At 45.9% G+C, this 25,755-nt stretch overlaps 2 protein-coding genes across 2 annotated transcripts in view; one reads left to right on the top strand and one right to left on the bottom strand.

Moving 5' to 3' along the window:
* The first annotated feature begins 1,839 nt into the window (after nt 1–1,839).
* LOC135804561 (major facilitator superfamily domain-containing protein 10-like) lies at nt 1,840–18,913 on the top strand. The gene is made up of 12 exons (XM_065318450.1): nt 1,840–2,255; nt 7,670–7,766; nt 8,924–9,027; nt 10,345–10,509; nt 11,134–11,337; nt 12,866–13,077; nt 13,399–13,454; nt 14,395–14,447; nt 14,675–14,765; nt 15,170–15,217; nt 15,574–15,663; nt 17,729–18,913. Exons 1-12 carry the CDS (start codon nt 2,013–2,015, stop codon nt 17,827–17,829), a joined length of 1,464 nt encoding a protein of 487 aa, XP_065174522.1. The 5' UTR covers nt 1,840–2,012; the 3' UTR covers nt 17,830–18,913.
* Nucleotides 18,914–19,722: 809 nt separating this feature from the next.
* Nucleotides 19,723–25,755, bottom strand: part of LOC135804560 (uncharacterized) — a 15,322-nt gene continuing 9,289 nt past the window's right edge. The window contains exons 13-17 of the mRNA XM_065318449.1: nt 25,121–25,196; nt 24,454–24,546; nt 24,227–24,262; nt 21,006–21,097; nt 19,723–20,774 (exon numbers count right to left, since the gene is read on the bottom strand). Coding sequence (XP_065174521.1) covers nt 20,555–20,774; nt 21,006–21,097; nt 24,227–24,262; nt 24,454–24,546; nt 25,121–25,196 — 517 coding nt within the window. The 3' untranslated portion in view covers nt 19,723–20,554. The remainder of the gene's footprint in view (nt 20,775–21,005; nt 21,098–24,226; nt 24,263–24,453; nt 24,547–25,120; nt 25,197–25,755) is intronic.

The following is a 25,755-nucleotide window of genomic DNA, read 5'->3' as shown; positions in this document are numbered from 1 at the left end:
TCGGTAATTCGCAACGCTGTCACCTCCAAACCAACTAGTCGCAAGCCCGCGCTGGGCACAACAGTACGAAGTAGTGGTTGCGACTTCGGCGATGATTTGTAAGAAAGGGTCCGCTCCCCACACCGGAGCTCGCGCTATTCCGCCGACGTTACTTGACACTTGACTGACTCACGACTGCCATCCAGAGCACACGAAAAGTCCATCGAACCTTCGACTCGGCAAACCTGCAAGAAAGCACCACTCCCTGCTCAATACACAGTGTTTCGGGGAATTCACCCCTCATCAGTTTAGCTTGAGTAGGCTGAGGAAAATTGTGTCTGAAGAGCACCACTTATATAGCGCTCTCCAGGCACAAACATCACCAGGGATACAAACTTACAGAGACGCTCCGTTTCCAGCGCGACAAACACCTCGTGAACACCAGATAGCAGCGTGAGTCAGTGTCGCTCCTGGACGGTGAGACAGAGGGTCCTCGGCGTCTTGTACGGGCAAAATAAACACAAGTGCAAGGTCAACAGCTTAGTACCGAGAGAAAATGAGCTGAAATGGCTGTGAAAACAGTCTTATACGGAGGAAGCTACAATGGCTGTGAAAACAGTCCAATAAGGAGGGAGCTAAAATGGCTGTGAAGACAATCTAATGCGTAGCAAGGCGAGCCTCAGCCTGGACGAGGTCGACAGGCACAAGGTTGATGTGACGACGGCGGCGAACGGAGCGTGATCCTCGAACGCACCGGATCGCAGACCTAGCAAGAGAGAAAGCCAAGCAGCAGCGCATCCAGCAAACGACTTTGCTGTAGCTCTCCTTGCGCTTAGAAGCCAGAGCATCAGCAATCCGCTTGACGACGATGTCTGCCTCTGGACCCATTCCGCCGCATGAGGAGAAGACCAGTGGTGTGAACGAGCCATGTTCAACTTGGTTAACTCTTTCTCCATACTCCCGCTTCTTGGCACCTTCCAAGTAACTAGTTACTTGCGATAAATGATCGAGTTCAACTCGAGTGACAGGACTGCACCCAAAAAAGGTCAAACAGGCTACTAGTATGTAGTAAGTAACTGCAGGCACGGCGACCAGCTGACTGGTGTACGCAGGAGCACGTGACCGCTTGTTCAACCATGTTCGATTGGGAATAAAGGAGGAACGCTGCGTCGCAGCCTTTTAGGACCAAAACCAGTCGACTCAGCGTCCAAAAGACTACAACATATGGGCCAATCGCGGTCATCCGTGCTTTTATAAGAACGACATGGCGCTTTTAGTGACATTTTGCATACAAATCCCCATCTAGTAGGGCGCAGTCACCCAGTTTCGGTGGAAGTGGGCGAGTTCGATTGGGATTCAAGTAGGAAGGGAGCGTCTCAGCTTTCTCGGACCAAGACCATTCGACTCAGCACCCCGAAGACTACAACTGGTGAAATTTTAATTTTTGCCTTTTAAAACGAACTTCCCCTTTAAATTTTGAATAGGGCAGTCCCACAGGCCCCTCGCCCCCGGCCAGGCCAACCGAAATAAATTCGGATTGCAAAGTCTCACTACTCGTACCCGTAGTAACCGACTGCCGAAAAAAACCCAAGCGCCTCGCGCGCGCCTCGCGCGGATAATCATGTTGTCATGATTTATCATGACTGTTGATCCATCATGACCAGGGACTGAGTAGTAAAAATTAGTATTTTACTACTCCCTGATCAGGACCATCATCCATTCCACGCACGTGCGCACGTAGATCTATGACTATGGGCTCAGTGTGTACCATGTGTACCGCGTGGGTTCGGACTTCAATCTGAGCTGAGCATGAGGGCTCACTCACACAAGCCGCTCAGGCTGCATGCTCGTCAAGGCAAACAAACACATGTACTAGTACTGGTTTGTTGAGAGGAAGAGCCAAGTACAATGTCCGGTTTGTTTCCTCTTGTCTGTTAGAAAGTAACTGCATGAGCACTTTATACGTCGCAGTATTATATTTTACTACTCACGCGTCCTTCTAAATTTTGAACTGTCCTTCCATTTTTTTCAAAATGAGACGAGCAAAGAACACAGAAGACGATTCGGGTGCAGAGGACAATGGAGGGTTTGAATCAACAGTTTCCAGTCCCAGTGACAGAGCTGGTGGTATCGGACAAGAACCCGCCTTGGGTGCCTCGTACCGATCATCCATGATGCGTGTGGTGATGCTATCGCTTCTGATTGAGTTGCTTGGATTCACTGTCATTCTGCCCCTTCTACCTTCTATTCTGGAGTATTATAGTAAAAGCGATCAAGTAAGAGAGATATGGGAATTTGCATTCATTTCCAATTTTCTATTTACTTGCAGAATCATTGTAATTATTGCATGCACAAGATTGTGTTCGATTTGAACCAGAAACCAAAAAAATAATATGGCAATGAATAAAGCATGCAGTCATAACGATGTAAAAGATCAATTTTAGAATGGCAATAAACAGAACCAGCTGAAGCGACATGTTACGTATGTAAAGTGGTGATGGACAAAGAAATAACGGTGATGGAAATATAATGTGAAGAACGAATAGGAACGATGAAAAATATAAAAATGCATCGAACTAGCTTTCGCACAATGCTCATCAGGAAGCATCACTGTACTAATTAACAAATTAATTGCATCACAGATTACTATAAAGGATCAATAATGATAAATAACACCTAAACAATGCCAAAAAAGTATCACAAGATATTCTTGAAAGATACCATGTGCGTGAAAGGTAACAATCAAACACTCCAAGGGGACAAAATTCAAGTATGAAACAACACTAGTGACAAAATTCTGGCCCAACAAGGCCAGACAAACACAACATTCTACTGGTTGAACAATTTCAAAAAGATAACACTCTCCTTTTGAACACAAAGGTCAGGCTTATGAATGCATTGGAACACAGCCTCCAACACTTTCACCTGTAACTGATAATCATGACGTCCACGACACAAAACGGAGAAACATGAATCAGAATACACTTCAACATTCAAGGGGAAGTTAAGGCAAAAATTAAAATTTCACCAGTTGTAGTCTTCGGGGTGCTGAGTCGAATGGTCGTGGTCCGAGGAAGCTGAGACGCTCCCTTCCTACTTGAATCCCAATCGAACTCGCGCACTTCCACTGAAACTGGATGACTGCGCCCTACTAGATGGGGATTTGTATGCAAAATGTCACTAAAAGCGCCATTTCGTTCTTATAAAAGCACGGATGACCGCGATTGGCCCATATGTTGTAGTCTTTTGGACGCTGAGTCGACTGGTTTTGGTCCTAAAAGGCTGCGATGCAGCGTTCCTCCTTTATTCCCAATCGAACATGGTTGAACAAGCGGTCACGTGCTCCTGCGTACGCCAGTCACCTGGTCACTGTGCCTGCAGGGTGCAACTTACTAGCCTGTTTGACCTTTTTTGGGTGCAGTCCTGTCACTCGAGTTGAACCTTGGTGTGAAAGTTGTCGCCTGCTGGCGTGGTGACCAGGTGATTTGGGCACCCAGGAGCACGTGACCGCTTGTTCAACCATGTTCGATTGGGAATAAAGGAGGAACGCTGCATCGCAGCCTTTTCGGACCAAGACCAGTCGACTCAACGTCCAAAAGACTACAACATATGGGCCAATCGCGGTCATCCGTGCTTTTATAAGAACGAAATGGCGCTTTTAGTGACATTTTGCATACAAATCCCCATCTAGTAGGGCGCAGTCACCCAGTTTCGGTGGAAGTGCGCGAGTTCGATTGGGATTCAAGTAGGAAGGGAGCGTCTCAGCTTTCTCGGACCAAGACCATTCGACTCAGCACCCCGAAGACTACAACTGGTGAAATTTTAATTTTTGCCTTAACTTCCCCTTTCAGGACGAGGTACCAAATGATTATACACAGAAGACTTACGAGGTCGAAACACACGCCCGCAGTCACTCTCACACTCTCCCATACCCACGCTCTCCCATACCCACAATCTCCCATACCCACACTCTCCCATACCCACGCTCTCTCTCTCACTCAACTCATTGCTAGAATCTCCTCCGTCAGTGCCGTTTCCGTCATCGTCCTCATCGTTGGCAGTCACGTCCAGTGTTGCCGTCACGCTGGGTCCCCTCCTTTGTCATTGTTGTTTGCCGGTATCATAGCTCATGCTGTAATTAGCTGTTGAACGTCTTGGTCTTTGAGAAGTTGTTGTAGTAGTCTGCTCCGATATTGACGACGGTAAGGTTTGGTCAGTAGGTGGTGGATCCGGCAAGGGGCGTATGCCTGGCGTTTGTTGAGGAGCCAGAGCACAGGTAGTGAGTGGGTGCTTCCATGGCCTGCCACGCCTCGGCCGATCTTTGCGTGCTACAATGCCGGCATTCAAAGTTGTATACAAGATGACTGAGTTGGTGTAGAACGTCCTTCAGCACCGTGCACCGTGAACGCACGCATCGATGTGTAGATTATATTTCCATCACCGTTATTTCTGTGTCCATCACCACTTTACATACGTAACATGTCGCTTCAGCTGGTTCTGTTCATTGCCATTCTAAAACTGTTGTCACCACGCTGCCTGTTTTTAAAGATAAATGTTCTAATTTCCAAAGCGTTTTCGCTTGACACTACTCTCTTCTGGATGGCGCCCGGACAGACGCCAAACTCCAGGCATTGCTTGAGAAAGGTGACATTTAACGCAATACCCTACAAACATAACGCTTTCGAAGTTTCGAAGCACATTATTCAGACATTCCGTCTGATCGCAAGTGTATCTCCGTTGAAGATATTTAAAAACAATCGTCGAGGAGACAGTAAGCGTAAAATGGCAATGAATAAAACAAATTGTGCAGTCTTACGCTATAATGTCCACTAACACCACCAGTTACTAAACATTCAGCTCATGCGATAACATTGCACGACATTTACCGACGGTACTGACGTTCATCATTTCTAGGAACTGGTGAGAAGGCATCCTTGCCTATAAATCTGATGAAGTAAAATAAAACAACAACAACGTTCTACAACTAACTGGATTTTTGTCACTTGGCTCGTCTTAGTCAGACTGCCGGAATCACTGTTTTCTGTGTTCGAACATTGGTGCGATCCATACTGCGCAATGCTCTAGCACATCTTGTCATCGTCAAAGTACAGTGCTGTTCTGCTGAGGCATTTGGTTTTGCAGGATTCTTGTTCACATAGCTTCCCCTTTATTTGACCTTTGAGCCACACAAGTTGTGTGGAATGTTGCTTTGCGTCCTTGAATCGTGGTTTGACCGTGTTGTCCAATGGTCTTGCCAGTATCGTCATCGACATGCATGCACATCCGCCAACGTCCTTCACAGCTGAGACTTTCAGCTCGTGCTTGTCTTGATTGCGCTCACCTTCCCCTCCTATGTTTTATACCTTAGAACCTTCCAAGTTGGAATGCTATTGGAGTGCGCATCTAAGATGTGCTAGAGCTGATATCCAGTTAGTTGTAGAACGTCAGTACCGTCGGTCAGTGTCGTGCAATGTTATCGCATGAGCTGATTGTTGTGTAACGTGGTGTTTTTGGACATTATAGCGTAACTTGTAGTTCCTTGGTCCTTTTTCTTTTCTATAAATTTATCCTTGGCTCTCCACCCGGATATAATATCAGTGAAATAACATTCTCGGAGACAGGAAACTTATAAGGCCACCATTCATTGATTCTATGGCTGCGTTCGTTTTTAGCTACCTGGTAGAGTAGAGTAGAGTCACTCTACCGATAGTGGCATCTAGTAGTAGTGGTAAGTGCACGAACGCTGTTCTACTGGATTTAGTAGTTGTTCACGATATGTACGTGAAATGTTTCTCTTCTGTATGAAGTTGTGTACAACTCCTTGATCTTGCTGGAAATCCCGTACCTCTGCCAGCCTCTACCGGCTTCTGCCTACTTTTTTCCTGGTAGAGCCGCTAGAGGAAAGTAGAATCTACCCTTTTGAGTAGAAAAAAACACCTCTAGCGAAAGAAGTAGTTTCTACGCAAACCTGTAGATCAAAAACGAACGCCCCCTATGTTTCGCGTCAGTTCAACTTCCAGAATCATAATTATGTGAGAGGTGGAAAAAATAAAAAAAGTTTCAAAAAATAAAAAGGCTCATCAGAGGTGTATGTATATCACAATAGCTCGTGCATGGTGTACATTCGAAAGAAAAATCGTACATCGAAGCACAAAATCTGGGTTAGCAGCATGAGTAAAATATTCACTTTGGACAGAGGAGGCAACCGTTGGTGTCCATGCTTTGCTGCGTTATTGTACTTAGCTTTCAGCAGCGATGCAAAGAGGTGCGGAACGACGCATCCTCTCAGCTTGAGGCGATCGATGCGGTCTGGTGTACGCTCATAGAATACTGATCGCAGTTGCCGAACAAATGATTTACCAACCCTGGCCTTGAGGCCATTTCTGAATCCCAGCTTTGACGTATGCAACCAGTCCACGCGCATGATGACTCGCACAATCGTACACTCACTGTACATTTGCATGGTCGATTTTTTTATTTTTTCCGGAAAAAATCTAAACTTATGCGAAACATAGATATAACGAATGATGGCCTAAAGGAAAGGGTGACCATAACAACTTAGGGTGCGTTCTTATGTCCAAAGTTCGAGACACTCCGACAAGTTGGAGAAATGTTCTTGTATCCTCTCTTTTTAATTTTGGAGACTTCAAAGCTCTCCGAGCTTCAAAGAAGATAGTTGAAACTTGGAGATCCCTGCGCTTTGAGGTCCACGCATGCGAACTACTGCGAAAAGCCACGTATTGATCATAGGCGTATGACATTCTCTTTTCACTTACTCAGTCACATGCACAGGGTGTACTACATTCGAGTCACTCAAGATCGCGGCCACGTTGGAGCGCATGTGGGAAAGATCTCTAAATTCCCCGAGACCTGTTCCTAAATTATTCCAGCTTCTTCGACTGCCAGGATAAATTTCTCCGAGAAGCTAGAGAAAATTCGAACCCACCCAAAGTGATGTACTTAGCGAAGAAATATAAATTAGTTTTGCTTCTGGTCTTGCAAAACTTTCTGCAACTGTTCGTACGAAGTTAGTGTTGTGCATGGTTTTTTTCTCCAAGACAGTATGTGTGCACTCGCGCTTGTTTGAGAAGTGGTCTTCATCTGACTAAGATTTTATTTGTTGTGAGTGGCAGCACCTGGAGACGAGAGCTCTTTGACTACGTTGTCCATGGCCGGAGATCCGCAGACAAACAGGTTGGCCTGTGCCGTAATCCGGCGCACCTTCACCAGCAAATCTAACAGCACCACTGATGTAGCAGCCGATTCTTCTGGGAAGATGAGCAGGCAGGAGATCAGAGATGGTTCCGGAGAGCGATACGGGAAATTAGCAGTAGCGCTGACCAAGCCAAGAGTAGATCTACTGGATTGTAAGGATAAAGCACAAGTTGAGGGTTGAGGGTGGTTCATCACCGGTCCGCTATCAGCGAAAATTATTGGGAAAGTTTGTCTCGCATTTCCTTAATTTAAATCTTTTTCACCCTTTCATCGTACATGGATGGCTGCATGGTGCCAGTGTAGCTCTGTCGAACTTGCAGTGAAATGCACCGTGCGCATGCAGCTGCAGCACTGCTATGGAGTGTGTGCGTGCATTTGCATGCATGCTGCTTACTTCGAAATAGTGCCATGCAATCCCCTCTTGTTTTCTCCTGTTTTCCTTCTTTGGTACGTTTTCGTTTACTGTGCTCCCCAGAATGGCTTGTACACGTGGGTCCTATCCAATGTTAACCAGTTTCGTGTTAGCATTGGCGGGCCACAATTGGAGAAATTCAACACCGTCTTATTTGGTGGTAAGTGCAGTTGGTGCCACGCCAAGAGACGGGAGGTACTGCAGTTGTGTGGCATACGTGTACTGACAACCTTCTACAGATCAGTACAGATCACTACACTACACTACAGATCAGTACACTACAGATCACTACAGATCAGTACACTACACTACAGCCAGTACAGACCCAGTACACTACAGATCACTACAGATCAGTACACTACACTACAGATCACTACAGATCACTAGACACTACAGATCACTACACTACACTACAGATCACTACACTACACTACAGATCAGTACACTACACTACAGTACACTACACTACAGATCAGTACACTACACTACAGATCACTACACTACAGATCACTACAGATCAGTACAGTACACTACAGATCACTACAGATCACTAGTACACTACACTACACTACAGATCAGTACACTACACTACAGATCAGTACACTACACTACAGATCAGTACACTACACTACAGATCAGTACACTACACTACATATACAGTACACTACACTACAGATCAGTACACTACACTACAGATCACTACACTACACTACAGATCAGTACACTACACTACAGTACACTACACTACAGATCAGTACACTACACTACAGATCACTACACTACAGATCACTACAGATCAGTACAGTACACTACAGATCACTACAGATCACTAGTACACTACACTACACTACAGATCAGTACACTACACTACAGATCAGTACACTACACTACAGATCAGTACACTACACTACAGATCAGTACACTACAGATCACTACAGATCACTACAGATCACTACAGATCACTACAGTATCACTACACTACACTACACTACACTACAGATCAGTATACACTACACTACACTACACTACAGATCACTACACTACACTACACTACACTACAGATCAGTACAATACTGCAGTGTAGTACAATAGTCATGTTGGTTGTTTCCTGTGCCCAGGGGTATCAGACTGACTTTGGAAGACGGGTTGTTTTGAATTTTTCTCCGACAGTTTCTGAGACTTCTGCCCATATACCTTTTTTAGTTTTCCTTCAAGCTAATTCTTTTGAAGCAATCATTGATGTTCTCTGTAGGCGTCCTTTTTAGTACATCCTATGGCTTGACACGTGTTGGTCTGCTTTCTTCTTCTTCTTTGCAGGATTAATTGGTTCGCTGTTCTCCTTTCTGCAATTCCTATCCAACCCCATCATTGGTGCCCTCTCTGACGTGTATGGCCGCCGGCCCATTCTGCTTTTATGTATGGTGAGTAGAGTACACACACACACACACACACACACACACACACACACACACACACACACACACACACACACACACACACACACACACACACACACACACACGCACACACACACACACACACGCACACACACACACACACGCACACGCACACAAGTACACACACACATACACACACATGTACGGACGCGCATACAGTCAACTTCGCTAATAATGACTGCGGATATAACGACAATTCGCGAATAACGACAGAATTTCCATGCCCAGAGCAAAGTCCCATCTAACTGTATACATTTAACTTCGGATACAACGACTATCTGAATAACGACAATTCGCGAATAACGACATGCTTTTAGTGCCCCGAGGTCATATTCACTGCTTGAATAACGACTTTCTGGGCTTTTGACAGCTACAGTGTATTTCAAGTACCTGTCATGCAGAAGTACCAGAACCCATGCCATGCATGGCGGTGGATAAAGGCACACATGCAAGAAGATGCAGCCAAGGGGGGGGGAGGGTGTTTTTTATTTTTTTTGCTTCTAAATACATGTTGGAGTGATCAGCACAACTACAATGTCCTGTAGTTGTAGGTCTACTATACATGATTGTACAGTAATCATCATACATGTCATGTACATGTCCCTGTAGATGGCTCCAAAACTTGCAAAAGACTAGTTTTTCATTTCCCTTCCATATCGACTGTATAGTTCCTTTCAATTGTACATGTAATATGAAAATGGGGTACACATTGGTATAGAGCATGAAAAAAGCTTCATTTTGATATGCGGGTCATACTATACAAAAATAGGGGTTCACATACATTCAAATGGGACTTCGGGTATAAGGACACTTCGCGAATAAGGACATTTTTCCGATGCCCCGCCGAATGTCGTTATAAGCGAAGTTGACTGTACACACGCACCACCACCACCACCACCACCACACTGTCAACCATACCAGACTCCACGCAGTATCTTGCACTGTTCTTTAGCTTATTGATCTGCTATAAGTAGTTACGGTAGATCCATTGACCTGAGCATGTGAATTATTGTGTCAGTGGTGCATTACGGTACGTTAGCCACCACCTGGATTAGTAGAAGGTCCCCAGTACTCGGCAGTAGTTCAGGGGCCCTACCTGAAATGCAGAGCCACCACCTAGATTAGTAGAAGGTCCTCCCAGTAGTTCAGGGGCTCTACCTGAAATGCAGAAGAAAGTGTGAACACCGTATGAATTTGGAATTGAATTGTCTTGTGACAGCATTCACATTGGACTGTTTGCTATTCTTGGGTGTTGGTTTCGTTCTGTCCCGTTCTCTCTAGGCTGGCATGGTGTTGTCTTACGCTGTATGGGCAGTGTCGTTCTCTTTCGAGGTCTTCCTGATTGCGCGCGTGATTGGTGGCATAGCTCATGGCAACGTCAGCCTGTCCACGGCAATTGTGGCCGACATCACGCCGCCCAAGAGCAAGCAGCGCTCCAGAGGAATGGTGAGTGAGCTCTGCAAGTTGCGAGTGCGTCGCGTGCCTTGATGCGTGTCTCGCCCACTGGTTGCAGGAATGCCCGCGGCGAGACGCGGCGTTTGCTTGTGCAGGCTGTTTGGCCGGATCTGGTCTGGAGTTGGTTGTATCCGCTTGTATTGGGACGGGAGCAATGCCCTTGCAGTCGTGTACACCTGACGGCTGTGTGCTGTTGTGTGACAGATATCGGACTCAATGGTGTCTGTACGTCCGGTCATTGTGTATCTACATGTATGTATTGACTCCTTGAATGCTCCACCCTATGTGCTGCTGCTGCTCACATTTATACATGTTAGAGGCCATCTACATGTATAATGACTTTCACGAAACTAAAACTCCCTCGTCCGTGGGTGGTGGGTCGAGACCAGGTTTCGTTTCGAAAAATATATTAATCGCTTCACAGGTTGGATTGCACGTGTAAATGATGCAACTAAACTTTTTCGTTCTGTGAAAATTATCGCTAATGCCGGATGGCTCCTGAGCCGGTCAATGTTGCACTTGTACATCCTCTCTTTACCTGCCGGTATCTCTGGGCTTGATATTCATGCTGTGTTCTTCTCGTGCTGTCTGCTGCTTGCATTGTTTTGTGCCCAGGCCATGATCGGCGTTGCTTTCTCCATCGGATTCATAGTCGGTCCCATGATAGGCGCTGCCTTCTCGATGTACGGCGTGCGCGCGCTGCTCTCCAGTCGAGAATACCCGTTTCAGCTGCCCGCCCTGTTTGCTGTGGCCATGGCCACCTTGGACTTGCTGTTCCTGTGGCGACGGTTCCGCGAGACGTTGCCGGAGAAGAACAGAGTAGGTGCCTGGATGTGCGCGTCTGTCCCGTGTAAAAAAACATCCTTTTCATCGCATGGACTTTCACACCGGGTTGAAAATTCTCGACCTGATCGGGCAATTTTAATTTCGACTTCACTTTGACGTCATTGACAAGATGAAGAAAATTTGATGTTTTTCAGTGGATCTCCGGAGAATAACCATATTCACCGTCTATTTAGTCTCATTTCCACTATTGGACTAAATTTGCAATGTTTATGATAGTTCCATGAAAATTGGCATGGAACATTCATATCCAGAGATTCACCGGAAACATTTTCAATCTCATCTTCATGTTGCCGATAACGTCCAAATTGCCCATTTAAAGTTGCACCGTCCCAGCCACCTAAATACCTTTAGGGCTTATTATTCGAAAGGCACCGTCAAAAGTGCCTTTAGAGTTTTGTACATGTGTAATGCCAGGTTCTGATACTATTATTACAGTGGTCCCTCTATAATCCGGCACCATTTGTGCCACGAAAATCTGCTGGATTAGGGAGGGTGCTGGATTAACAAATCTGATTTACTGCTGCAATGTGCATGAAGAGGACATTTTGGCTACTGAAAATTGTGCTGGTTTATCGAGGGTGCTGGATTATAAAGTGCCGGATTAGAGAGGGACGACTGTATTATTCCCATAGCTATGCAGAAGACGTTACTTCAGTAACGTCTGGCGCTAGCCAGGGTCCACACAGCTTTAATTTGGTGTTTGTTTGTTTGTTTGTGTGTTTGTGTCACGCCTGGCGCTATCCCGTATCTGTCCCGTACCGTACCGTACCATCAAACACAGCTGGCCACATACAGCTGGCCGCAATATTCAAATAGGGCTTTCAAACGCAAGATCATAACGTGAAGCAACTTGGAAGAATGAGTATGAATGCGAAGTGTATGGGGGAATGCATGTGGGGCGATAGTACGGGTTCGAATCCCAGGTAATGCCTAAAAAAATAGGAGAATTGAAAATTTTATAACATCCCTTTCTTTTTTTGCCGTCATCAAGGCAGTAGACGGTGTCGTATTACCCTCGACCGCACCTGTCCCGTACCTGTCCCGTACCGTACCTTACATTCAAAGACGGCTGGCCACAATGCATATTCAAATAGGGCATTCAAATACAAGATCATAACGTGAAGCAACTTGGAAGAATTAGTATGTATGCGAAGTGTATCGGGGGATGCATGCAGGGCGAATCCCAGGTTTAAAATATGTCTAAAAACAAAAAGTAGAAACTTATAAGAATTTATAACATCCCTATGCTTTTTTTGTCTAGGTCATCAAGGCAAAAAAGCAAAGCGTAGGGCCCTGAGCTTCCAAGCTCTCTCGTTGCTGGACGTGGTGTGCATGTGTAGTGCCAGGTTCTAATCCTATTGTTGTTGTTGGACGTGTTGTGCATGTGTAGTGCCAGGTTCTAATCCTATTGTTGTTGTTGGACGTGGTGTGCATGTGTAGTGCCAGGTTCTAATCCTATTGTTGTTGTTGGACGTGGTGTGCATGTTTGGTGCTGTTGTAGGCGTCCTCTCTCGGTGATGGAATCCAGGATGCCGTGGGTCTCATCAATCCTGTATCGTTGTTCACCTTCAGCTCGGCTCTGCAGACGTCCTCCAGCAAAGACCAGCAGTCCGTACGACTGCTCGGCTGGACATACTTCCTCTACTTGCTGCTCTTCTCCGGCTTGGAGTATTCTCTGACGTTCTTGACTCACGACAAGTTTCAGTACTCAAGGTACAGCTTGCCACCTTGGTTGAGCTCAAGCTGTGTATACTGGTACTTTGAAGTATGCGGTTGCAGGATGTGTGCATTTTTACTGTACTGTTGTGGAAATTTTGTGTTATTGCAGTGTATGTGCGTGAGTGTGTGTGTGTGTGTGTGTGTGTGTGCGCGCGTGTGTGTGTGTGTTGGGTGCGCGCGTGCGTGTGTGTGTACGTGTGTGTGTGTATGTGTACATTAGTTTTTTGTACACTTGTATACGTATCTCCGTGCAGTGCTAAGTACTAGTTTTTTTTCTCTGCTTTGTCTTTGCACATGCATGTCGTTGTGTAATAGCATGCAGCAAGGCAGGATGTTCGTCTTCATCGGCGCTATCATGGCTCTTGTGCAAGGTACGGCGGCGACAGTGATGCGCTGTTTCTGCTCCGGGGGGGGGGTCTGACCTGGCAATGCTGACACACAGTATGCTAGCACTGACCTGTAGTGGTGCTCAAGTATTAGTTATTCAAACATCTTCAGTTGTCTGATGAGTGCCTACGGGCATGAAACTAGTACATGTACTAGTAGTTACACCGAAGATGCGTGGTGCTCTGTGCCTTGTGTGTAAGATAGCTCTGTCCGCATGAACAGTGAGCACTCCACCCAGCCGGGTGGCTCTTACTTAGAAACATCTAAAGTAAAATTCTAAAATTCTAAATACGTAAAGTTGAGCTCAACTTTACGTAAGTGGGCGGGAAGCCCGTGGATTCGAGAGTTACGGGAAGTTGTCTACGTAGAGTACTGGTGTGTACGTAGGGCTCTGATAACGGCGGTGCTCCATAAGTGGATTGGATTTCGTGACTCTCTCCCTAGGTAGTATCCTGTCGCATTCGGTGTCGCCAAGGGAAATTCTGGCCTTCTCAATCCCCGACCACCATCCCCTCCTGGAGTGATTACTTTTATAGGCTATCCTGGCTCTGAACTTCACACCTGAAATTATTGGTCAACCGCCCTCAGCCTATCAGAGTTCAGCAAGTATTGTTTGTTGTTTCTGCATGTAGAAGGAGTTCATCAGCAAGCTTGTTTCTTCTTGGCTTGCTGATGGCTGAACTCCACCAACAACACTTGCTGAATTCAGAAAATTCTAGCTACGTGATTCAAAAATTCCGTATGGCAGAACGCTGTCCATATGGAGTACATGTATACGTAAGACTTTCCGTAAATCCACTACGTTTTGTATTGACGTAATTACGTTGTGCAGAACCTCTCTAATGTCACAATTTTTGCCCAATTTCGCTTGTGTGATGGTGGTGGTGTCCTTATCAATTTGACTGTGCCTCGTGATCCTCTTAGGTGGTTTCTTGAGGAGAATGAAGCCTGGATCTGAGAAGCGCACGGCGACTATTGTAAGTGAACTGCACACACCGTGGATGCGTGTATGTGCTCGCGCTCGTGTGTGTGTGTGTGTATCTCTGTGTGTATCTGTCTATCTGTGTGTATATCTTTGTGCGTATCTTTGTGCACTGCCACTAGAAATTTCGTAGTATTTGATTTAGTATTTCCGTGGAAACCGTAGACTGTTTCTGTTTTTTATGCCTGTGTGCGTGTCATGTGCATGTATTCATCTTCTCAGGGAATGGTAGCTTTGATTCCTGGAATGTTCATGGTTGGCCTGGCTTCATCCACAGTTCTGCTCTACTCTGGCCTAGCCCTGTACTCCTTTGGTGAGTGGTTGACAGTGTGATAAACACTTGGTCTGGTGGTGTGTGGTATGACTGGTATCCTGATCCAACCTGGGCACTTTTGTCGTCCTAGCCTGCATCTGTCTCGTCGGAAGTTAATCAAGGACTGTATGAATCTCTAAAGCCTGATTCATACTTCATTTCGCGCACGGGAAACGTGTCGCATCGCGAAAAAGTTGATCTGAGCTCAACTATTTCGCGTACGGGAAAGTCATCGCGTGATTGCCTTCGCCATCCTAGATGTTTCGCTCTGGTGGGGGATTGCCTTCGCCATCCTAGATGTTTCGCTCTGGTGGGTTATGGTGTAATGTGATTATGAAAAGTACACCACTTCCTTTCTTTGTCTTGTTGAAAAGTTTGCTATCTCTATCTCCTTTGTTGTACAGGTGCTGGCACAGTCGTGTCCTGTTTAACAACAATGGTGTCAGACTACGGTAAGCGCTGGCTGTGTCTCTGCCCTCTCTGCGATTACCTTGGAGAGTCTCCCGTTTCTTTGCCCCCGTCTGCCGTCATGTACCTGGTCCTGTTGCATTGTGACCGCTGCTGCTCATGTGCCGTTTTGACTTGGAACTCACTCGACCTCAACTCTCTTTTTCTTTTTGTTATGGCCCCATGTGTTCTATGTGCGCTGGAGTACTGCCACCGTACCAGGTCACGGCCCTAAAGGCATTTTTCCTGGCATGCTTTTTTCAAGTTGCACATGTACACATGAATGTCAAAACTAAAAACTAAAAAAAAAACTAGTAGCTCCGTTCTGGTCTCCTCCGCTGCTGTTTGGTGTTGTGTGCAGGGAGTGTCAGCGAGAGGGGACGCGTCCTGGGCATCTTCCGGTCCCTGGGGGCTTTGTCCCGCGCCATTGGCCCTGCCCTGTGCTGTTCAAGTAAGTGGCGTTCTGTTCTGTTGGCATGGCGCTGTCTTAGTGTTACGGGAACCCTTTTGCCCTGTTCTTAGCGCAGCGTATATTCTAGCCGTTTGGACTTCTTAGTATACTCCAGCGTGTATATCAATACAATAGGAGAAAAACAAACATGTCCATGTATATCAATACTGTTGAATTCGAATTAGGACGACTGACAACGGGAACAAGTTAGTGGTGGAACGACATTTATTAGAGACGGGACAAGAGACCAAGACGAACGAAACGACTACATGGTGATTATTGACGAGTGAGAAAAGAGAGAGAGTCTGAACGGCAAGATAAAGGGCCTGGGTAGCTATGGCAAATATGGGCGCGCAAGTAGCTACCCAGGCCGACGGAACAAAAGGAGACAAAAGGTGAGTACGCAAGTGCATACAGGCCAGCTAGAAAAGGTACGGGAGGAGGTACCTAACATACCACCCCTCCATGAAAAAAATCCCGCGTCCTCGCGGAGAGAAAAAAAGAGAGAAAAAGATTTTAAAAAATGACTGGAGGAGAAAACACACACACACACACACACACACACACACACACACACACACACACACATATTGCACGCGCGCACGGATCTCACGAAAGTGTTTACTAAAATGCACTACAGATCATTCCTGTACTACTTATAGTGTGTAATAACTATTGGAGTTTGACGAGGAACGTGAATTACTAGTATTTTGCACGGCTAATACAGCCTAGTTACACTTTTGCTAAACATCCAAAAATTAGAGCGTGGCTCACCATGATCGGACCCCTAACTTGGTAATGTTTTACGAACACACGCGCGCGCACACACTACAAAAAAATTCGGGAAAATAAATTTGACGAAGAAGCATACAAAAAAAAAAGAAAGAGAGAAAGGTAGCTGACCTGCATGGCTTGAACGAGACGAGGTTGACATAGACGAGACGAGGTTGATAGAGACGAGACGAGGTTGGCGTAGGAGAGACGAGACTGACATGGACGAGACGAGGTTGACATAGACGAGACGAATGGCGGTTGAGGACGGCTGGGCATGGGATGATCTCAGGGTCGTGGGTCGATCAATAATCGGGCGCCAATGTTGAATTTGAATTAGGACGACTGACAACGGGAACAAGTTAGTGGTGGAACGACATTTATTAGAGACGGGACAAGAGACCAAGACGAACGAAACGACTACATGGTGATTATTGACGAGTGAGAAAAGAGAGAGAGTCTGAACGGCAAGATAAAAGGGCCTGGGTAGCTATGGCAAATATGGGCGCGCAAGTAGCTACCCAGGCCGACGGAACAAAAGGAGACAAAAGGTGAGTACGCAAGTGCATGCAGGCCAGCTAGAAAAGGTACGGGAGGAGGTACCTAACAATACAATAGGAGAAAAACGAACATGTCCATGTACATCAATACAATAGGAGAAAAACGAACATGTCCATAGGACATGTAGTAAGATCACAATATTCCTCCTGTGTTAAACCCCGCATCTTGGACCGCAAGATATTCTGTCGTACAGTCTTTTCAGATGGGCCTTGGGGAGACTGTACTCACGTGCTAATTGCAAAGTACTGTTGACCCCCCACCCCAGCCCCCCTTGTCGATTTACCAGCTGTGCAGCGACTCCAGTGTGCCAGTTTCCTTCAAAATACGGTATTGCACCGATGGATGTACTACTTTATGCAACAAATACTGGAATTACATATCAGTGCAGTCATTTCAATGGATAGAACTGTGTACACTGTACAGCCCAAGTTCAGTACGGTAATTCTAACCTTTCACACTTGACTGTGTAGTTGTACAAGTACTTCGAAGTACATACATATGAAGTAGTATATGATTGTACTGCACTTTACAGCCTTGGTTTGAAAGTCCCGCTCTCCTCTGTAAGACCAGCTGGGAAGCCGAATGCAGCGATACCGTGTGTGCGTATGTGTGTGTGCGTATGTGTGTGTGTGTATGTTTGCGTGGGAGGGGAGTGTTTAATATTAATGACATTTGTGTATAATCAAAGTGACTAATAAAGCTCCTCTGGCATGCTATTCTGCTGCTGCTGTAGTTTATTGGAGTGCCGGTCCGTGGGTATGCTACATGCTTGGTGGTCTGCTCTTCATCGTCCCAATTCTCCTTCTCCAGCGCGTCAAGGCAACCAGTGAATGAGAACTGGCTGTGCTTGCAGTGTCCGAGCCGCAATGGTGTGCATGAGAACTGGCTGCACTTGCAGTGTCAGGGCCGCAATGGTGTGCTCAGTGCACTGCACTGCTGGCTTTCTCGCTGTTCTTCTTGCTGTGCTTGTTTGCTGTTCTTGCTGGTTGTTGTCGTCGTCGTCGTCGACGATGATGTTTTATTATTGTTGTCGTCGTCGTCGACGATGCTGAAGATGTTTTTGTTGGTGGTGGTGGTGGTGGCGGTGGCGGTGTTCTGGCCGTGCCTCCACTCCCACTGGCACATGATTCAACGTTGTATGTGTGTCACGCCGAAGATTATCTTTTGAATTTTACTCTCTTCCTGGACGTACGAATTCCACTCCCCTTTTTCGGCGTTTGACTTTTTTTCTAGCCTACATGTCTTACCAGACACTAGTACGATATTCTTGTTAGTTCTGAGCTCTATTTCCATTCTCACCTCTAGAGTTTATGCGTAGGCAGGGTGGGTTTTACTTGTTTTCCAGGTTTTTAGGTTTTAGTTTTAGATAGAAGTTTCAGCTGTGCAGCAGTGCTTACGGCCACGGAGAACTAAATTATTTTCCTGTTGTTTTTTTTCCTCCTTTGCGTGGCACTGTTCTGTGATGCTGACAGTAGTGATGGCGCTGCTGTTGCCGTTGCGGGTGCTGCTGCTGCTGCTAGTATTACTAGTATTAGTACTGCTGCTCCGACGGAGTCAGCTGCTGGCGTTTTCTTTAATAGCTGTTCACTAGTGTCCGCCCATCCGGTGTAGTCTATGCATTGCCATTCTTGTCCTGGTAGTCTAGGTGTATGGGGTGTAAAGCAGACGTATCCTGGCTCTTCTCTTGACTGGTGTTGTTGGGTTGCCGTGCGATTCTAACATTGTCTCCTGATCCCTGATTCTTTTTCAAGTTTCCGTTGAGCATCTTAATTTTTTGCCCCGTGACACTTTGCTGTGTAGACACAAGTACATGATTGTATGATAACTTTCTTCTCGAATCAATGCATTGTGCCTTGTGTTTGCTGATACACGATGTACCAGTACCTCACTCTAACGCAGTGGAATCATTGACTACTGGCGTCCGGTGCTCTTATGTCTGCTGGCAGTAGGCCCAGACAGATTCTGCCGGCAATTCTTTCGGCAAAATATCGAAGAATTGAAAGAGCGGAAATTGCCGGCAAAATCGGAGCAAAATATCGAGATGTTGGGTAAAATCGATGCCTGATACTTGGATTTCCTTGTTTTTTACCCGTTCAGCAGGATACACTGCCCACAGGACGAGATCATGTCACCGAAATATCTCTGGGATTCACTGTGGATCGACTTGATTTTGGAAGAATTCAGGGACACGTGCGTTGAAACCCGTGTTGAGAAACCGATCCTGCGATTTTTATGAAACGTTGTACGGGATTGTACGGGAAGTATTAAGTGGATACAATGCACGTTTTCCCGGAGCAAAATATCGAGTTTCTTGTGCCAGGCTCGGCAAAATATCGAAGATTTCGCAGCAACATTTTGCCGCAAAATATCGAGGCGACCGGAGCAGAATCTGTCTGGCCAGACGATATTTTGCCGAGCCTGGCACAAGAAACTCGATATTTTGCTCCATTTTGCTCCGGGAAAACGTGCATTGTATCCCAGCTGGGCCTAGCTGGCAGTGAGTCTGTACATGATACTACTGTGGCTAGCTGTCCTGGCCAGGATGGCATGCGTTGCATGCATGGGCAGCTCCTCCACTTGCATGCAGTAGAAGCAACACATTCACTCAACCGCAAGCAACTCGCACATGCATGTACTTCACGAAGTACACAAAAAGTCAAAAACCTTCCCTGCACCTGCACAATCCTAACGCACAAATGCATACACACAGAGTCAGAGGATGCCATCTGAAATCTAAACGGCCAATTCCAGAACACAAATTGAAACTAATCACCATACCAGAATGCGAAAAATAACAGAGCATTCCCTATAATTACTACGACTCGCATATCATCAGGGAGACCAGCTCCCAGGATCTGAGCATACAGCATCGTGTAAAATCCGTGCAACGTCTATTCTAGAAAAATAAGTTGAAACTGCATCACCACGGCGCAGAAGAACAGTCGAAAATTAAAAATTAGGTAAAATCTGTCAAAAGCAGCTTCTACTCTACACTAGTGTCTGCACCAACGCCAATACATAAGCTGAGGTAGAATGATAATACACATACACAATAAAATTACGATGGCCTAGGAAAGACGAAAAAATACCCTGCAGAAATACTACGCCCATACAAAGGTACCGTATTTAATAAGAAAGTAAACGTACGAAGAAGTGATTTTCATCGATCAAGGGCGAGTTGGGTATACTGAAAACAAGGACGTAAAGTTCGTTTTGATAATAATATCAGAAGTAGAATAATCGCTACAACAAATCTCCATCGACACGCATTAGGGACTACATGTAGTCTCTCTCGAATACATGTAGTCTCTCTCGAATAGAACATCCACACACTTACCGTGAACTAAAATACCGGGACTTTGAAAATATCGATAAAAATAAATACTGCCGCGGGGTACAATAAATAGTGAAAAAATCACGGTTCGCGTGAGACTCGGCTGAAAGCCGAGTTTTCCTAATCCACAGGAACGCCATCACCCTCCTGGATCAAGGCACATATGCCTCTCTGGGTCTGATCTGAAATAGTGAAAGCTGGCAAAAAAAGTGGAAAGATCTGTGTTCAGCGGCTGTTGCTTTTCGACTTGGCCGCCGGCCGTAAGTTGTTCAGCATAGCCATGCGACGTTTGATCTCATCCCTCGTCTTCTTGCCCAAGCTGCCGTGGATGTGAACGGGCAAGTGCCAGCCACGCTGGCAGCTGCTGATCACCTGCCGGACGTGCGTTCTTACACGCTCGCTAGTGTCGCATGAACTCATGCCGTACGGAAGCAGAAACCCGAGACTAACAGGAACGCATAGCACGAAAAGAAGAAGAGATACACGTGATGTACACTTAAAAACAATGCACAGAACCTAGCTAGCCGCTGGCTGGCAGACCATTACATGTACTAGCAGACGTTCTAATACAACGCAGGTCATGGTGCACACACTTCAAAGTACAATGTATATTATCATTGTCATTTGATAGCACACCGCTGTCGAGAAACCACTGCAGGCCACAGGCAACACTCACTTTGCTAAGTCAGACATGTACGCATTCAGAGTAGCTTTCATCGCCGCAAACACCTGTGGTGTCAGAACTCCGTCGTCGCTCCAGTCAGAACACTAAACACACACACACACACACACACACACACACACACGCAGACCAGCAGAGAAAGAGGCAGAAAGATACAATACACAGTAAGCACAACAGCAACAGCAACAGCAGCAACGCTCGGTTAGGGGCCGTCCTTAATTATCGATCTTTTTCACGAAGAGAAAAAGTTTTGTATTGAAAAATATCGATAACTGAAACATGCAGTGCTGCCAAACCGTCCGATTTTTCGGACAGTGTCCGATTTTTGAAGGCTCTTCCGAAAACCGGTCCGAAAAGGAAACGTCCGAAAAGCAGCCAAAAATGTCAGGGATTAGTACTTTCAAGAGTTTATAACCCCCAAGAGTGTGCAACTCCTGATCAGTCCCTGTATGGGAGCCCGCTCGGCGGAATTCCTTCATTGCGTCATTTTTGGTGCAGTGCGATGAGCCACGCCGATGAATTCTTCAAAAATTTAAAGTCAAACCAGGATGCTTCCCCAAGGTAAACTGCCTAAACTGCGATCCTAGTCTGAGCCTCAAGAAGCAAAAAAAGTGAAACAAAGCACACGATCATAAAGACAAAACTAAATTTTATTTTTTCGATGCAAAGGTGACTCTTCATCGCCTTCAGTCTCTTCAAGAACAATTTCTTCCCCAGGCCATCGGCATATTTCCGGTGCTTTCCTCGAAGATGATTTCAAATGGTTGAGAAACTTGAGAGAATACATGTACGTCGAAGGACGGCGGCATTTTTCGGCTGAGTTGCACACTGACAGCTATCAGAATGATTGTCCTCGACGGCAATGCAATATTTTTTAACAGCGTCCTCACTTCTTCCTGTCGCGATGTCCATGGATTCTTGGAGAAAGAGTTTGTTTTTGAGAAAGTACGACTTGTACGTCCGCGAAATGTCTTCAAAAAAAAGCTTCGAAAAGTCGTACAGCCTTGAGTTAGGAGCGGTTCAGGGTATAGTTTCCAGAAATCGCAAAGAACCCAAATTTACCTCGGATGACAAGCTGCGCATGACGTACTGTAGGAATTATTTCGCCGAGCGCTGGGTCTATGCCCGTTGCACACTCTTGGGGGTTATGAACTCTTGGTACTTTCCTATGCAGAAGTCCTGTCAGGCTGTATTTTCACTTTTCAGCGCAACTGAAGGCACAAATCACAGTACAGTGAGTATCGTTTATAAAGTGACCGGGTGTAACGATATACCGGCTATAATGATAGAACTCGCCAAAATCAAAATCAAATCACAAAAAAATACAGCTAAAATATCACTATACACACTATTATCGGCTATACCGATTTTTCGCTTATTGTGATGGGCTTCAGGAAGCAAACCATATCAAATGCACAGGAAAATATCGCATATACTGATCAAGAGTGATGATCACAAAACAAGTGTTCTTCCAATATAGTTCACTTCTTCCAAAACTGATCCAATGTTGCCTGGATGCATCTGGCAGCAGACATGATTGAGAGAATTTTCTTCCCTGTATGCTGTAAGCAGGCACACGTACACATGGCTGCTTTTCCGATGGTTTTTCCAGCATGTACGCATCATTTCATGCACAGTCATGTGCCATGTGTCAGTCATACATGCAAATCGGCTATAGTGATGCACCGGTTATAGTGATAAATTATCGAAAATCAAAGGGGCACGTTATATCCACTATTTACTGTACCTGTACAGTAAAAAAGGCTAGCGCTTACTCATGCATTACAAAATTCAGGGTAACTAAGTTACTTCGGGGTGCCATATCGGTTACCATGGCAACGGAGCAATTTTTCATGGTATTTTGGGCGTTATTTTGAATTCTTTGGAAACAATTTGCTGAAGAGAAAAATTCGCACCATGTGGCCGGCCTTGGCGGTGAACATGGTGCAGGGTGTCCGATTTTGGGCAAAAATTATTTGGCAGCACTGAACATGAATCTATTCTGGCTGTCAAGTCAATATATTTTTCGTTCCAGGGGGTGGGTGGGGGAGGGTCATAACTAAACTTTTTCGTTCCGCGAAAATTATCGATATTGCGGGATGGCCCCATACTAATTAGGCTTTACTTGACTGTGTGGATTGCGTCGGTGCTGACACTTTTTTCGAAATTGGACACGCCTCCAATTTTTTCTAGTGGTGTGCACGGGTAATCGGGTACCCGTGCTACCCGTGATGACCTCGGGTAGTCGGGTACCGAATAGTACCCGAAAACCCGAGGTCGCAGATGACATCATGTACAGTGCACGTGTACAAATAATTCACGCATGTCTACCCAATGCGCAAGGGAAGGGGCCGGTGTGCATTGTGGTCTTACCATGGAAACATTACCCGATCGGGTACCCGTGCTACCCGTGGAAAACTACCCGGACCCGATACCCGAAGAAAATGTTACCCGACTCAGCCCTAATTTTTTCCTTATACTTGTATTAAATATGGTGCCAAAAAATATACGACTCGTATACTGGTATGATTTGTATCTTACACAAATTATACCAGTATAATTATAAAAATTCACTTTTCATGAAATCTATGATGTTTTGAAGGCAGTTTGGGGAAGCAGGCAGACATGGTGGAAGTGGAAGGATTTTTTCCAGCCGTGCTGCGACCCATAGCTAATTGAGTACTCGTGGCCTGGCACGAGGGAAGCATGGATGTAGCGAATGGGATTTTTGGTCTTTGATCACTTTGGTAGCCGGTCTGATCCCCCCCACCGCTTTAGGAACTGCATCTGCACCTTGATCCTTGAGGGTGGTGGCGTTTATACGGATGCGGAAACTGGGTCTAACCGAGTCTCACAAGAACCGGGACATTGTTTTGCGGAGCTGCTATCTTCACATATGACTTTCACAGCCATGTCTCTTGAGCTATAAAGATGAAATTTACATGTCCATTGCCATGGCAGCCATGTCAATTATGGTGGATAAGCCATATCTCTCTTTTAAATAGACACCTTTGGTATATTGTCTGGTTTTCAGAGATCAGTTACTGGTTGTTATTTTATTCCAAATCCGTCAACAAGTCTTCACACATCTCAGTTATGATGACCATAGCCCCCCCCCCCCCCCCCCCCCCCTCTCTGGCTCCTAGACTTTAAAACTACTATACAGTGGCAGACTACTGTACATTGGAATGCGTAAACGAGCAATGTTCCCTTACCGCTCCACTGGCAGCATTGGCCTCTTTGTGAGCATGCTGAACCGAAACAAACAAAGCGAGACAAGAAAGAATACAAGAATAAGATACCATTCATTGTAGAGAGTGTGTTTGATCCTAAGGAGCACTAGAGCATCCACGAGAACGAGAAATCACCGCCAATTTAAGACAGTCACTAGCAATAAAAACAAAAATCAACAAAGAGCTTTTTTTTAAACCGGGCCCAGTACCTTGAATGATTTCACAGCCTCGTACAGCAGGTCACTGTAAACACCATCAACACATGCCAGCGAACTGAGATGTTCCAAGTGGTGGCAAACACTCTGTTAACATCAAGAAAAGAAAATATGCCCAGATAGCAAGAGTGAGCCAAAGCAGCACCATACATTCATTTGGGTGAAAGGAAACAAGACAGACAGAGAGAGAGAGAGAGAGAGCGAGAGAGAGAGAGCGAGAGAGAGAGAGAGAGAGAGAGAGAGAGAGATAAAGAGAGAGATAAAGATAAAGAGAGAGAGAGAGAAAGAGAGAGAGAATGTTGCACGTAAAATGATCAGCAATTTTCGTAACAAGGCCAATTGCAGTACATGTACGTGCATTGACACATGTTGCCACAGTCACTGAAATCTTTACCCAATGACAGCTACTAGTACTAGTATCCACATTCACGTGACCAGCAATTGATAAAGAGGGGATCCACATCTATCACTTGACCATACGGAACAGCCATGTTGGTTCCAGACCAGTCGACCTTCGCATCTATGGGTCACACGGTGTCGGCCATGTTGGTTCCACTGTGCACACGCCATGGTCACTTTCTGCACAAATTCAGTCAAAGGACAAAGATGTGAACATCACTCTATACCGGCACTGGTACGTGCACAATCATACTGGACATACCTGCACAACCTTAACCACCGACGAGATGGCATCATGGAGTGAGAGGTCTGCGAGTACTGAGTACTCCCTACGGAAGCTGCAAATGCAAACATAAGCGGACACACGGCATGCAACGTTACGCACCTTTAGCCAGGGCTGAGCTGTAAACTCCTTTAGGCAGGCCTGTGCTGTAAACTCCTTTAGCCAGGCCTGAGCTGTAAACTCCTTTAGGCAGGCCTGTGCTGTAAACTCCTTTAGCCAGGCCTGAGCTGTAAACTCCTTTAGGCAGGCCTGTGCTGTAAACTCCTTTAGCCAGGCCTGAGCTGTAAACTCCTTTAGCCAGGCCTGAGCTGTAAACTCCTTTAGGCAGGCCTGTGCTGTTAACTCCTTTAGCCAGGCCTGAGCTGTAAACTCCTTGCTTGCAACGCAACGCACTAAATGTAAGCTGTAGGCTGCTAGAAATTGATGGACAGTGTGCACGGCAAGAGCCCTGGCTAAGAAGAACGGAGCCTTCTTATTCATACCTAACTTTCTCTCTCTCGATGTTGATCCTTGTGACACGACTAGGTGCAACACCTCGGCTACAGTGAGCCTAGCTATTAGCACATGAATGGCATCTAACTTCTGACGTACATGTACATGTATACAGATACATT

This window comes from Sycon ciliatum, chromosome 1, assembly GCF_964019385.1.
Source record: "Sycon ciliatum chromosome 1, ocSycCili1.1, whole genome shotgun sequence".
NCBI lineage: Eukaryota > Metazoa > Porifera > Calcarea > Leucosolenida > Sycettidae > Sycon > Sycon ciliatum.
The sequence above is the reverse complement of the archived record's forward strand: the minus strand, read 5'-3'. Positions and strand labels throughout refer to the sequence as shown.